Here is a 14,559-nt window from a genome sequence, read left to right on the forward strand (position 1 = left end):
AGAAAGAAGTATCCATCAGAATACCAAACTGCCCCGGGGTGAAACAGGTAGGCACCAATGCATATAGCGCCCAAGAGCACTTTCTGTAATACGCCAAGGCATCTGCATTCCTCTACTCCAGTGCTTAAGGTCGACTCATTGGGTAGGGTTTGGCAGCCATGACAGAACTAGAACTGCCAGGAAGCAACTTCCACTTCTCTGAAACAAAACTATGAACGTTGTCTAAAATGTGATCCACGCCTAATTTGGTCTGAAAAACCAATCATTCACAAAATTAAGCATGCTGCGAAAATTAACCAGTAAGTTAATATTTACATGTTTATTTACATCCAAGGCAATATATTGGATACAAATTTGAACATGGTTGTACAACGGATGGATAAAGATTATACCTCTAGTTACATCAATTATTTGCAAAGAACAATATTCTGTTGACATATACTAACGCATAACGGCTGTACAAAAATAACCAGTAGGTCACTATTGAAATTTTTATTTACACCCCGGCAACATATTGAATAATAATATGAACATGGTTGTACAACAGAAGGATAAAGAATATACATACCTCTGCTTACATCAATTATTTGCAAGGAACATTATTCTTTTGACCTATATCAAGGTTCTCCAAAGGCGGTCCTGGAGGACCAGATCCATGTCAGATTTTTAGCGTATCCCCATTTAGATAAATGTTGTTATCTTAAAATCTGGCATGTATAAGGCCCTCCAGGACGACTTTGGAGAACCCTGACCTATACTTAAGCGTGAAGCCAGTACAAAAATAAAAAGCACATTTATGAAATCAAAGCAGTGCATTAAATGGGCAGGTACTGTCAGGTACTCTATATCTGCACGTCTTGAATTTGAAGAGGCGAGTACCTGCAGTTCTCAGCAGAGGTGCAATACTTTTAATGGGAGAGTACAGCACTTCTCAATAGCAAGCAGGTACTGTGGGAGAGTAAGTACCAGCACTTTTACATTTCCATTTCAAGCAATGAATCAAAGGAATTGGTAATGTGTATGCATAGGAGTATCAGACAAAACTGCAACTCAAACATAAGCAGGCTACAAAGTACACCAGTAGAACTATTTACGAAGTTCACAAAGCAAGACATAAAGAGTTATAATACAAACGCACGAAAAACAAGATCAGCCTAGTAACACTAATCGCGTATGTGCTTTAGTGCCAGAGCTTTTATATGGCATCATTGGAAAACTAGACTATCCATATGACCAAAACTCTTACTCCGTGTAGTTCAAATTTCTCATTCGGATAACATAGGTTAGGAAGGCATTATGACTGATAAGCACAATATGACCGGTTTACTCATTTTGCCGGTTATGTGAAACGACTTGCAACCTCAGGAGATAATTCTGATACACAAAGAGATAGGAAGACAAAGATTCGACAGGCTTGCCTTTGACATCGCAGAGCACTCATTGATGAATGTTCTCCACCGCTAACTTATGAATAAAATCCAGCTGCTCGGTAAAACGAAGGAGGTCCACAGTAGGGCAAAAACTCCGTGATTGGGGTACATGAAGTTGAAGACATTGTAAACTGAGGGCTGTGGTAGACTCCCCCTTCACCTAGAACAGTGTAGGTAGCATACATGCAACTTCATTGAAGGGTTAGGTTTGCCACGCTTTCTCTGGTTCCTTGGGGTACTTGGAGGCTGCTCTTTTAAGATTCGAATAATTATTATTCAATAATTGAAAACCTATATTCTTCTCATCAATGGTGTGCCCCGTCACTTCTTCAACATTATAGACGTCCACTATAAAGGTCCACTCCTATATTTTATCCAGAACCAACCACTTTGTTTACATGAATTGCCATGCAATTTTCCTATGGTGCCAAGTGCTTTTTTAAAAATATATTTTTATTAATTGGCTGCTTGTTTCTATAAGTGCACACCAAATACCTTTAGCAATGTCGGTTTACGCATGTTAATTTTGCTTGCAAGAAATGAAAGCATTTTACAAAAATACAATTGGGAATTTAAAAATACTGTGGATCAACATGTTTAACGGACACTGACTGGTCTCCAGCTACAAAGACCAGTGAACACAGTAACAACTATAGGCAATGGTAAACAAAAAGAGGTAGTACGGTGACAATGTGTCATTTTTCATGTGTTTTATTTCATTGCAGATACTGAAGAAGGAAATGGCATATAGACTTGCTTTCTGTAGATCGAATACCCTGTGGTATTATTGGTATCAGAAGCGTTACACAACCTATGTCAAGAAAATTCAAGAAAAGTATAATCTCATCACACCGTATTTATTTACAGTTTTTACACTATACCTGCCACTGCAGTTGTCTTAAATATACAAACTGGCCACTGTCAATTAGCATCCACTGATATGTGGGCAGATGTGAATGGATTGTTAAATCCAAGACTGCAACATGTGCAGTAAAGAAGCGTGTCTCTTACTTATTTTAATATCCTCTCGTCTTATTCTTCTTTGGACTATACTAAGTCACCCTAAAAGGCAGGGCAAAAACGGTTATTTCTTAAGTGCAAATTCATTCCACTGCGCGATTTAAGAAAGCGGAATAGCCCACTGGAACGGACAGGCATGTGCAATCCCCGAGACACCAGTGCCACTAATCAGATATCTTATTAGCAATCTATGTAATTTATTTATTACATAGTAACAACTTCTCCCACTTCAACTGCAACATATGCGCTACCCACAAATACCACCACTACATTAAGTGTGGCAAATCTGAAGAATACATATAAGCATTAAGAATGTGTTTATTAAATAAGACAGAGAAACGGGCATGGAGGAACGTTCATCCAAGAGTATAAATTACACATTTACTTTTCTCTTAAACTATCAAGCGTATCTAGTGCTTTTTTCATACTTTTCATTGTACATACATTTTCTATTCACTGAATTTCCTTCAACGGAAAGCCAGACGTTCAACTAGACAGAACAAAAAGCCAACAAAAATGAAAATCTATATGCAGGCCTTTAGTCTTTAGAAATATTTTTCTAATTCCTTTATCGAAACATGATTCCAAAAAATTAAAGTTCTATACACCCAATGTTAATATCTGCATTACAGGTCAACAAACTGACCTAAATGAAAAAAAAGAAAAAAACCTTTCGGGATTGTCTATGTAGATTTGCTGATCACAGACCAGCTCGCCTTTCAATATTTACAACATGGTATGTCCATCAGTCTGTACACAACGGTATTCTTAAAGTTCTAGGAAGGCAACGCATTAAAATCCCTCGTCGTCATCTACTTCACAGCCATACTCTGAAATGCAAATGAAAAAAATATCAGTACAAGTTACTTCATTTAGAAACGTTTAATTCATAGTGTACACAAAGGAGTTCTAGACATCAAACATTAGCAAAAACAACGATTATTTTATATATCTATTTATATAGATCTATTATACATGCATGTGTAGCAAACGGTACGTCGGTAGCACGATACATCCCGCACACGTATGGATATTGCAAAATCTAAGGGCCATCATACATGATGACCCAGCATATCCAGTGGTGAGACACATCAACATGCGCCACGCTGGCAAAACTCAGGACCTCTCTTCCTTCGTAATTGACAGCATCCCTAAAAACATCAGGGGAGGTAATAGACAGGTGTCACTCAGAAGATTGGAATCTAGATATATAATCCTCCTGGATTCAAAAATTCCCAATGGAATGAATGCAGATGAGGCTCTAAATGTACATCTCGGATATCCCAGCTGCGTGTCCCGCACCTTTTTCCTGATCCGTAGCGTTAGGTTCTCACTACTGTAAATATTTGTTAAGGTTTAGTTGACACATTTTTTCACAGTTTTTTTCTACAAACAACATCTTGAGCATCCTTTAATTCTGTGTTGTACCAGACAGTAAACCATACAAACACTGGCTCTAAAACCAATAGTTTCAAAGCCCACTTGGGCAGTACCCAGCGCCATCATCTGACTGTACCCCGACGATATATAGCCTGTACATCCCGTTAAGTACATCCCATCACACTGCGTTAGCAACCACCATGCCACAATACTGATTGTAACCATCTCCTGGTTGTAATATATACTGCAGGTACTCAACACAAGCAAGCATGAACTGACTCACTCATTTTTCGTTTAATTGTGGGGTTTGAACAGGAGAGATGAGCACAGGATTTCTAATGGTTCTGAAGCCAGATCTCCATATAATCGACTGAACCACACAGAGACACAGAACACAGTGCGGTTTTAAGATTCTTAATCGTTGTGTTTTTTCACTTATTGTCATAGCGTGCATTATCTTTTGTTTTATTTCCTATCAATATGCACTGGCCATGTTTCATTCCGACAATTGTGCGTTTTTTAACAATTGCGAAAATTAGAAAAACAAAATGTATTCTTTCTATACCTTTTTCGTTTCTGCACAGCCATGCCCAATGTAGTAAACTCTTCTATGTCCGTTGCCTTCAGACGGTTGCGGTGACAACCAACCAGTTTATGCCTGTCATGTACTAATGTATATATTTCTGATGTGTGAGATACATGATGTAGTGAGCAAGGCGGTCCGCTGCCGAAACGCGTCTAGGTTGTGTGGAAATAAACACATCTTTCTTTGGTTATTCACCCACGAAGTCAGCGCCTTCTTGATTTAAAGTTTGGACTGGTTCGATATATATATATCTGGATTAGAATGATAACAAGGACCTTCAATGAATTTACAAAATTATGTTGACCACATGGTAAGGATAAACTTTATTTAAAACTTAGATTCATGTCGAGATGATGTTTTGCGTTAGGCCACTTGGCCACGTTTGAAACTTTGAAACTCTGCATACAAACCCCCCCCTTTTTTATCAGTGGGATCATGGTAAACATAGCAGTATATTGCTGAATTAAGCGATCTGCAATCAACCATAGAAGCGGTAATTGCAAACACAACAGTGATGGACAGAATGTGGATCAATGTCACACATCCACCCCAGTCCAAAGATCTGGGCCCAAATCCATCGTTTTTCCACTCCACACCACCCTGGGTTAGACAATGGCGATATGCAAATCAGCGCTGACCCTGTGCTCCATGGGAACAGTCCAGTCCGAACTACAAAAGCCATGTCCTTCCCAGAACGGAAACAAGCATCCGAGGACCGGCCCGGTTTCGAGGTAACACCTCTCATCAGCCCGGCTAGCTTGCCTCCAGTGGTGTGGAGTGCCTGGGACTCACGTCTGAGCATCCCCAGTACACTTAGAGCGGTAATTGCAAACACAACATAGAAGCGCTCAGGCCATTTGACCAGATACTGTGTTGTTTCTAAAGCATATATTTTTTCCTGAAATGCTTTTAATGTATACTTTCTTGAAAATCATTTTGCAAATATGTATCCTTAGATGTATCCAATGTATTTTTTGAACCCTTTAATTATGTATTCTTTGTTTATATGCAAGCAAAATAAACATGAATCCAGAAAATGCACAGCATGCGGAGGTTTGACGATAGTCTTTTCTCTAGCTTCATTAATAAATTCCCAAAATGTGGTCCTTTGTTAGTTTTTACTACTATGCACGATAAAATGGTGGATTTGTCAATGTGTAGAATGGCTAGTGAAGAAGAGCGCTCGGTCGAAACGCGTCGTCAATAACAAACATTTATTTCTCACGGACCCTGGTGTGCGAGTCTTTATTTTCCGTGGTGGATGTACCGGGAGAATTTTCGAGGATAGAAATAGATATAGATATAGTTATATAGATATATATATATATATCTCAAACGTGCTACACTTTCCCTCTGCTTTCACGCAGAATGACAAGCGTAGACCTTCTAGTGTGTCAGCATTATTTTATTTGAGCTTTTTGCCTTGACGCGTTGGATATATATACATATATACATATATATTTTCAATGAAAAAACAATAGGTTTCAGGACTGTTATAGTTAGGAATTAGCATTTAAAAAACCTTTGAAATTCACTGAAAAAACATAGGTTTCAGGGGTGTTATAGTTAGCTGGACATTTCACTCATACAAAACTATTGAAATTCTATAACTCTCGCGCCCGCAATCCACTGGTGATGTCACATTTTACATCATTCATGACATGGTCAGTGACATTACTGATGACATCTCAAATGACCTGCACAGGCCTAGGGGGGTCAGGGTGTTTCTACCCTGCCCCCTTTTCGCGTTTTGCGCTTTTTTGTTTTATAGGTTTCTTGTGCCTGGGTTCTACAGAGGCACAAGATTGCTGCCAACACTTCCTGATTTGGAGCGCTGACAGCCAATTAGCATGCAGCTCGTGCCCGGCAGGGTCCGCGGATCCTCCGAGGCCATAGATATATATGTACCTTTAAATGTCATTTTCTCAAACTACTGAACGGATTCACACCAAATAAGCAAAAGGCACGAGTCTGAATCGAGGACTACAACTTTGCTAAATTTGGTGTAATTCCGTTCAGCCATTTGGGCTGTAGCTGCGATGAACGGTACCTATGGAAAATTGCATGGAGAAAACACGTTTTGGGACCCCCTTTTTTCTCGGCCCTCGCTTCGCGAATCACCCCGAGACTTTCAGGATTGGAGCGGACCGGAGTGCCCCACCAGTTTTGAAAATTTCACGAAGATTCGTCAACCAGCGCTAAAGTTATTCCAAATAGAATGTTGCGGATTTCCTATGGAAAATATGTCCTCACTATATCTACCTACTGGCGACCCCCAGTAGGTAACATATATGTAGCGCTAGCTATGGATATATAGATGTGTGGGTGTATTGGTGGTTTTTCGATTACTACCTAGTATGAGGCCACAGAAAGTACTCAAAAATACACATGCTCAGATATCAACACACTTAGCCTCAGATAACACACCTTTCCTCGCAGAGATCTAAACAACTGGTAGACTGGAACACACTGCAGAAAACTGCAGTAGAGTTTAAATAGGTATACAAATGCTCAATAAAATTATCAGAACTAAAGTCATCTGCCTTCCTGTAAAGTAGAAAAAACTACTTTTTAGTTCGATTGAAAGCCTTCTGTAACTACATTTCAAAAATTACCTTTTCAGGAAGTATCCCAAGTTAACTATTCAGAACATTCTTTAGGTACCCTTGGTTTTCACTTCAGACATGTAACTTCCTATCTTCCTTTCTAGCTGCACCCCCCCACCCCCCAACTAGACCATGATGAACTTTTGAATGCATTTCAATGTGTATTGCCACATAACAATGTTAAATGTAAATTCTTACTATTAACCATGTTTATAATAAGCACAGCGTATCGGACAAAAATACAGGTTCTAAAAATGACCACACAAAAAATATGAAAAATATAGCCGTCAAACATCCATCAGCTATCCAATTTCAGTAATGCATGAGCAGCAGAACTCATTTTGACTGATCTTTGGTTACCTTTGGATTGAAAGTAGGTCACTCTCTGTAAGTAACATTCTACTCGTTCGGGGTTATGGATACATAGCAAAATAAAGTATTTAAATTGTTCAATAATGGCTATATTACTATAGCCATTATAAAGAACAAAAACAATCTATTATGCCATCTAATCATAGCGAACTGGGGGGCGTGGCTACGAAAGCCACCATGGCGGATGTACCAGGCTGAGGCTCTGCGAGAGGGCTTCCACCTCGCCCTTACATATGCAGCCTGGCTGACTGAGGTTGGTGTTCACTGACACGAGCACACGCCTGACATCCAGCGCATGTACTAGTGATTAGCGGGATGCCGAGGGACGATGGAAATCCGGTGGCATGAGGCGGAGTGAACAGTGAAATGGCGCCCATTCTGCTGGATGCTCCCCGCCTCGAAGACTGATCTGCTGTGCATTCGCGGAGCCTCCGAGATCCCGGGGAGGACCGTGCATGCAGGGCGCTGTCCCTGCCGACGCCAAGACCGCAAGTGAGGGGCCTGATCGCGGATAATTGAAAGTACTCTGCGCCCGACGTCAGGGCCCGAGATAAGCGCCACCCGCCACCCTATCCATGGCGTTCTCCCACCCCCGAGGCGGTTGAGACCCCCCCGCTCACCTGTGGTTCGGGCAACATTGCGGGCGGCCTGATTCCTGTGTGCCGTCAGAGTTGCGGAGGGGCCCAGGTGGGGGCACTCGAGGCTGGCGGGAGGCCCGGTGCAAGCAGCATTCTATGAGGCAGGCCGCGACCGTTGGGCGGCCTGCCTGACTTCAAGATGGCGGCCCTGTGAGACACATGCTATCAAAGTGCATAGGAGTGCAGTGCCAGGAATCTACAGGTGGCATCCACAGCAGCGTCTGCCGGGGAGTGGGCACCAGTCGGAGTGAACTGCCAGGGGACTGGCAATGTGGAGAGGCCCAGACTAACTGACGCAGGGGAAGTTCCTCACTGGCTCCCTGGGGCCACTGGGATTTAGGAGACGGCCAGCCTGCTCGCAGTCTGACACTGTGAGACGCCGGGGGAAATCTGGTGAGAGCCAGGGGCCCCAGTGACAACGACTCGAGCGCAGGGGTCAGTACCGGCGCCCCCCGCTGACCGAAGTAGTTACCCGCCACGTTGCTATCCAGGTGGAGAGGAGCTGAGACGGCGTGCTGCATGTGGGCCCATTGTTAGGGCGGTGGCAACCAGAAGTTCGGCGATCAGAAGAAGCGATCAGAAGAATCAAGTGCGTTACACCGACTGCACAACTTGGCCTGGTTCGGAGGTCCACCCCAGAGGCCTGCTGAGTGTTCATTTTGAATACTTCCCGGTGCCCGCGGATGCCCACACACCTTGGCTCCTCTTTGAAAAATTTCTGCTGATAACGGTCTCAGGCTGGTTACAATAACAGGAGACGCGGGATCGGTTGACCAGACACTTCACCTGAAAGTCACTGTTGGACGCACATGCACAACCCCAGGGGCGAGAATGGGCAAACCAAGGGTGATGGCGGCGACCCAAGGGGCCACATCTGACGCTGCCAGCCGTCACTCTGCCGGGCCCCCTAAAGATGATCCTGCGACAACGGATGTTGCCCTCTCGGCCAAATTGGACAGGGTTCTCTTGGCCAGAGAGCAATCCAGGCAATCTATGGAGCAGCGATTGAGCACCCTCACGACGGACTTCAGCCTCCTCCGCGATGACCACTGCAAATTGTCAGACAAAGTCTCGGACACTGAAAAAACTGTCACTTCCATCCAGCCCATGGTACAGACTCATCAAGACACGCTACAGGCACTGGAGAGCCGTATGTCAACTATGGAAGAACGGCTTGATGATTTAGAAGGGCGGTCGAGACGCTGCAATATACGTGTCCTTTGCCTGACGGAGGGCATTGAAAAGGCGGATGCCGTGGAGTATATGGAGACATGGACTAAATCATTTACGCCTGCTGAGGCACGGTCAGCGTTCTTCTCCATCGAGCGGGCTCATCGAGTCCCGGCGCATCGTCCTCAGCCGGGGGCTCCACCGCGCCCCATGCTGGCAAAGTTCTTGCACTTCAGAGACCGGGATGCGGTGTTACGGGCGGCGCGTCAGGTAGGGCCGCTCAGAGTGGAGAACAGAACCATCATGATTTTTCCCGACTATTCCAGAGCGGTCCAGCGCCAAAGGTCATCCTTCCTGGAAGTGAAACGGCGGCTCAGAATAGAAAAGATGCAATACTCCTTGCTATTTCCTGCCTGCCTCAAAGTCATGCAAGATGGTATCACTCACTTCTTCGCGACCCCGGAGGAGGCGCATGATTGGCTGGACCAGCGCGGAGCCTCAGATCCCGGTACAGAGCACCCCCGCGAGCAGCGGGAAAGTCAGGGTCCAGAAGACAGCGCTCCAGACGACGCAACCGGCAGGGCACCTCCAGCTCGCTCTCACACACCATGGGGTCGCCAGACCTGGAAATAATCGTGCAAGAAAGACGGAAAGCCCTGAAGGCGGTGGCCAGCCTCCATCTTGCATCTCCAGCAACGGACATTGAGCGGGCTCCTCACCTATTCACCTCGGAAGAGGAAGGTGACAGCGAAGCAACGCAGCCTGGAGTGGACTCGGTGGCCTTGCCTGCGGTCACACCAAGATCCGCTGATGACCTGATATGAATGGACGTTCGTCACTGGTAGAAAATACCGGGGGAGCTCTGGCACAAGCGATCCCCATATGTGCGCGTCCACGTATCACCGTAGACTTGGTTAACCATTTCACCACTTAAGTCAGCCAACGAGCAGCCATTACCTTGCGCGCATAGCCCACAAGCTGAGGCACCTCGCAGGCACAGGCCGCCACCCCCATATTGTGTTGATGCTCTCGTACCGGTTGAGAGGTAGGTTGGACGTATCGCCCTTGTCGATGGGTCCCCCGAGTTAGGGCTATGTTCTGCCCCCCCCTCCCCCAGTCCCCTCCCCACTGAGTGTATCCACACTGCACTGTGTCCTTATTCACGCGCCGAGAAGCAGCAGCACGGACACCATGGCAGCACGGACATGGGAGGGACCTGGGGACATCTGAGGGATCCTGATGCCCCTAGATCCCTGCGCATCATGCACGCACACAGATGGCACAAAATGGCACTGTCACCATCCTTACACTGAACGTGCGTGGGATGCACACTGCGCGTAAACGGTACTTAGTCTACGCCTACATCAAGCGTCATCACGCGCACATCGCGCTCTTACAGGAAACGCACCTAACAGCAGGGGAAGTGGCAAAGCTGCGTAGGCGTTGGAGGGGACTAATATGCGCTACCACATACTCGGCCTTTGCTCGAGACGCCCTTATATGGGTACGCCCAGGCGTTCCCTTTCAGGAGTACTCCCACACTATTGACCCGGATGGTCGGTATGTTCTCTTGCAGGGGCGGCTGGATGGCCAAGCAGTCTTATTGGGGAGCATATATGGGCCCAATGTTGATCACAGCAAATTTTGGGACACACTCTCTTCCCCGCTGAGCGCATACACACAGGTCCTCTGGATCTTAGGGGTTGACTACAATTGTGTACAAAACATAACACTGGATAGATCCCATCCCCCCCCTCCGACATCCCCTGTAGTGGCGCAGGCGAAGCGGATTGCGACATGGGCGCACCACTGGGCTCTCCACGATGTCTGGCGCACTCGCAACCCCACGTTAGGCTTTACTCATTCCACTCAGTGCCCCCGGACCTCAGAGTCCGTTTGGATAGCTTTCTGTGCTCTGCCGCTATCCTACCTCTCATTTCTGTTGCGGACTACCTTGGTAGGACCATATCAGACCCCGACGCACACACACTCACAATGCAATGGCGCCCGCCGCACCCCCCAGTCCCTACATGGCGTCTCCCTAGAGAATGTCTTGACAACCCGGTTTTCCAACAAACACAGGCAGACCACATCAGCCAATACTTCCGAGAGAAACTGGTACTGCATCCAAGCGCGGGGCGGAATGGGACGCCTTTAAAGTTGTTATTCGGGGCACCTGTATCTGACAAATCGTGGGAGTTCGTAGAGTTCTAGAGCAAGACATAAAAAGAACAGAGCAGGCCTTGGCCTCTCTCACGAAGGAGACTAACCCTGATGGAGGCGCGACGGCCCGAATCGTCGCCACGAAAACAGCCTATGAAGAGGCTTTAGCAAGCTTGCGTAGGTACAATTTCACGGCGTACGCGGCGCGTGTTCACAGGGAGGGCGGGAAAGCTACTGGTGTGGATGGGCAAGCAAGACTTGGGTCTTCCGTCCGTCACGGCCGTTCGTAATGCTCAAGGTATCTTGTTATACTCTCAAGACGCTATACTGACTGCCTTTCAGGAGCATTACACGTCACTATATGCCTGCCGGGCTCCGATACGTGAGAAGGCCCTTTCCCACTTCCTGGCTCGTCATCAGCTACCTCAGATCGATCGTGACACTCGTCGAGATCTTGATGACCCCATCAGAGCGACGGAGATCAGACATGCTATGAAGGCATTGGCTACCCACAAGGCCCCCGAATTGGACGGCATCCAGTTGGAATTTTACCGCACCTTTGCATCCCAACTGGTCCCCCAGCTGGAGAGGCAATTCCAAGCAGCCTTGGATGGAGGCGCTCTGCCTCAGTCCACGTGTGAATCGGTCGTAGTGTCTCTCCTTAAACCGGATAGGGATCCCATCAGTTGGGTTCTTACCGGCCCATAGCCCTTTTACCCGCGGACTATAAAATCTATGGGAAGGTTCTGGCAGATCGGTCCACCACCATCCTTCCGCAGCTGATCCATCCAGATCAGAATGGATTTGTGCCGGGCAGGAACACTTCCTCCAATATCCGTCGGCTGTTCCACGTGCAGGACCAGATCCGGGATCATTTTCCCCGTGCGGCATGTCTGGTCCTGGATCTGGAAAAAGCCTTCGAATCTCTATCATGGGTATATTTATTCCGGGTCTTGCAGCAAGCGGGGGATAGGTCCTCGCCTTCAGGCATACACTAGGCTTATGTACACCGAGCCCACATCGAGCTAGGATAGGTCCCCTTATCTCCGCCTCTTTTTCGGTCCGCCGTGGCACCCGTCAGGGCTGTCTATTATCCCCCCATCTCTTCGCCATGGCGATGGAGCCTTTGGCAGTCTGTCTTCGGGCCGACGGGGAGGAGTGGGGACTTCCTATTGCCAATTCCGTGCTTGCAGTGTCCTTATATGCTGACTATGTTCTCATATATGTTCGAGATATTGCAGCGGATCTCACCTCTATAACGCGTATCTTGCAGGACTTTGAGGATGTGGCCGAACTACGCGTTAACTGGGTCAAGTCGATAGTTTATCCCCTGGTACAGGCAATGCCTCAGTGCCCGCTGCGGTTGGATAATGTTAACCTTTCGTGGAGTCCTCAAGCAGTACGGTACCTGGGAGTCCATCTGTATCACACGCCGCAGGACATCAACGAGGGCAACTATCGAAGGCTGATGGCGGGCATTAGATCGTCCATACACTTCTGGAAAAGTCTTTCGCTCACAGTTGCGGGTAAGATAGCGGTTGCCAAAATGATCCTAGTCCCGCGACTCCTATACCTCTTTTCTAATCTATCGGTCGTTCCCCCTCGTTCATTCTTCAGCGAGCTGGACACCTTATTGGGGACCCTTATCTGGGGCACTGGCCGCAGGCGCATCGCCCTGGCAAAGTTACAGTTGCCTATTGACAAGGGAGGGCTGGCTGCGCCATCCTTTGAGGCTTACTTTCTGGCCGCCCAATTACAATGGGTGTCCCGCTGGACGGCGGGTCGAGCGTAACGAGAGTTGGCCACGGCAGCTGGACAAGTGCAGACTCCCACTGTCCACCGCATGCTACTACCGGGAGCTGCACTCCCCCCACCCCCCCCCGACCAAGCCGCTTCAATTGATGAAGGCGCGCGCCCGTCTTGCACGCATCGACAGAATAAATCGAGCGGTGCCCCCGTATTCCCCTCTCCTGCCGTTGGTAGGGCTACCTAAAGGTCGCGGGTACTACACGGAGAACAACTGCAGACGTTTGAGGCGATCGTGACAGACTTTGAGCTTCCAAGGGGGCGATTTTTGCTACATAGGCAACTGTTAAATAACTGTTGCAAACATTGGCACACGCTAGAGGACGAACCCCCGACAAACCCGGTCCTTCAGGCGATCCTACAGATGGGCCCGGGGAGGCACCTAGTTACTTGGATATATAAAGCTATACGTACCCTTCAGCAACCCTCACTTGTGTCCCTCAGGGAACAATGGGAAGATGACTTTCGCAGGCCTCTACATGATAGGGAATGGGTCAAAGCACTAGCGTACACCAAGAAAGTCTCCCGCAACTACCGCTTCAAAAACATACAATTACATATCCTTCATCGGGCATATCTCACTCCTGCAAAGCTTCAGAAGTACTTCCCTGATGGCGCCTTCGTATGCCCAAGATGTCGGGAACCCGCGGCCTCCTTCTTCCACATGCTGTGGGACCGTCGGTCCCTCCATAGCTACTGGTGCACCGTCCATACGACTCTTGGAACAGTCACGGGCCTCCGGGATCTAAACACGTGGGCAGCTAGAGCCCTTGGTATTGGTAGGCGGCGCACGCACATGAAAGTCGAGATGCGCTTTGCCTCCCTAGTACTCCTTCTGGCCAAGCGATGCATAACAATGCACTGGAAGGCACCTGCCGTTCCCCCTCTGGCTGCCTGGGTGGGTGCAGTCAAGAAATGGGATGCAGCGGAGGAAGGCACACTGCGCGAGGAGGAAGCCAGAGGAATTAGCAAACACCCAATTTCCATGCCCTGGGCCATGCTACTTCACTCCTTTACGCATGAAATGGATGCAGAAGCGGGCACGGTGGGAGGTGGTTCCCCCAGGCCCTCTTCAGCCCCAGGGGGTGATCGGGGGGAACGCAACGGGCTCAAGTACCTGCTGGGCCTGTCCGAATAGAAGTCATCCACTCACCACCACATCCCTGCGTAGATGGCACCTAGTGCTGCCCCCTCCCCCTTTCCCAGCCAGACTCGGCACAAGTCCATCAAGATATCCCGCAATAGTGCAGCTCTCAGGCGTGCCCACATGTGTAAATCCAGCATATATTACACAGTGCATCCCAGTTTATGTGTTTTATTATCCCAAGTTTATTTATGGTTTATATAAGGCAGAAGTTTCAAATCCCCCACGAGCTCGTGTATGGGGA

General features: G+C 47.4%; 1 protein-coding gene across 4 annotated transcripts in view; it reads right to left on the minus strand.

Annotated features, from left to right (window-relative positions):
- Positions 1–300: 300 nt before the first annotated feature.
- BRF1 (BRF1 general transcription factor IIIB subunit) overlaps positions 301–14,559 on the minus strand; it is a 1,219,927-nt gene continuing 1,205,668 nt past the window's right edge. For 2 of the 4 annotated variants that reach the window (XM_078660299.1, XM_078660297.1), the window contains exon 18: positions 301–3,280. In XM_078660299.1, the coding sequence (XP_078516425.1) occupies positions 3,243–3,280 (38 nt within the window). In that variant the 3' untranslated portion in view covers positions 301–3,242. The remainder of the gene's footprint in view (positions 3,281–14,559) is intronic. The other 2 variants (XM_078660298.1, XM_078660300.1) reach the window with 1 other exon arrangement.

This window comes from Lissotriton helveticus, chromosome 9 (genome assembly GCF_964261635.1).
Source record: "Lissotriton helveticus chromosome 9, aLisHel1.1, whole genome shotgun sequence".
Lineage (NCBI taxonomy): Eukaryota > Metazoa > Chordata > Amphibia > Caudata > Salamandridae > Lissotriton > Lissotriton helveticus.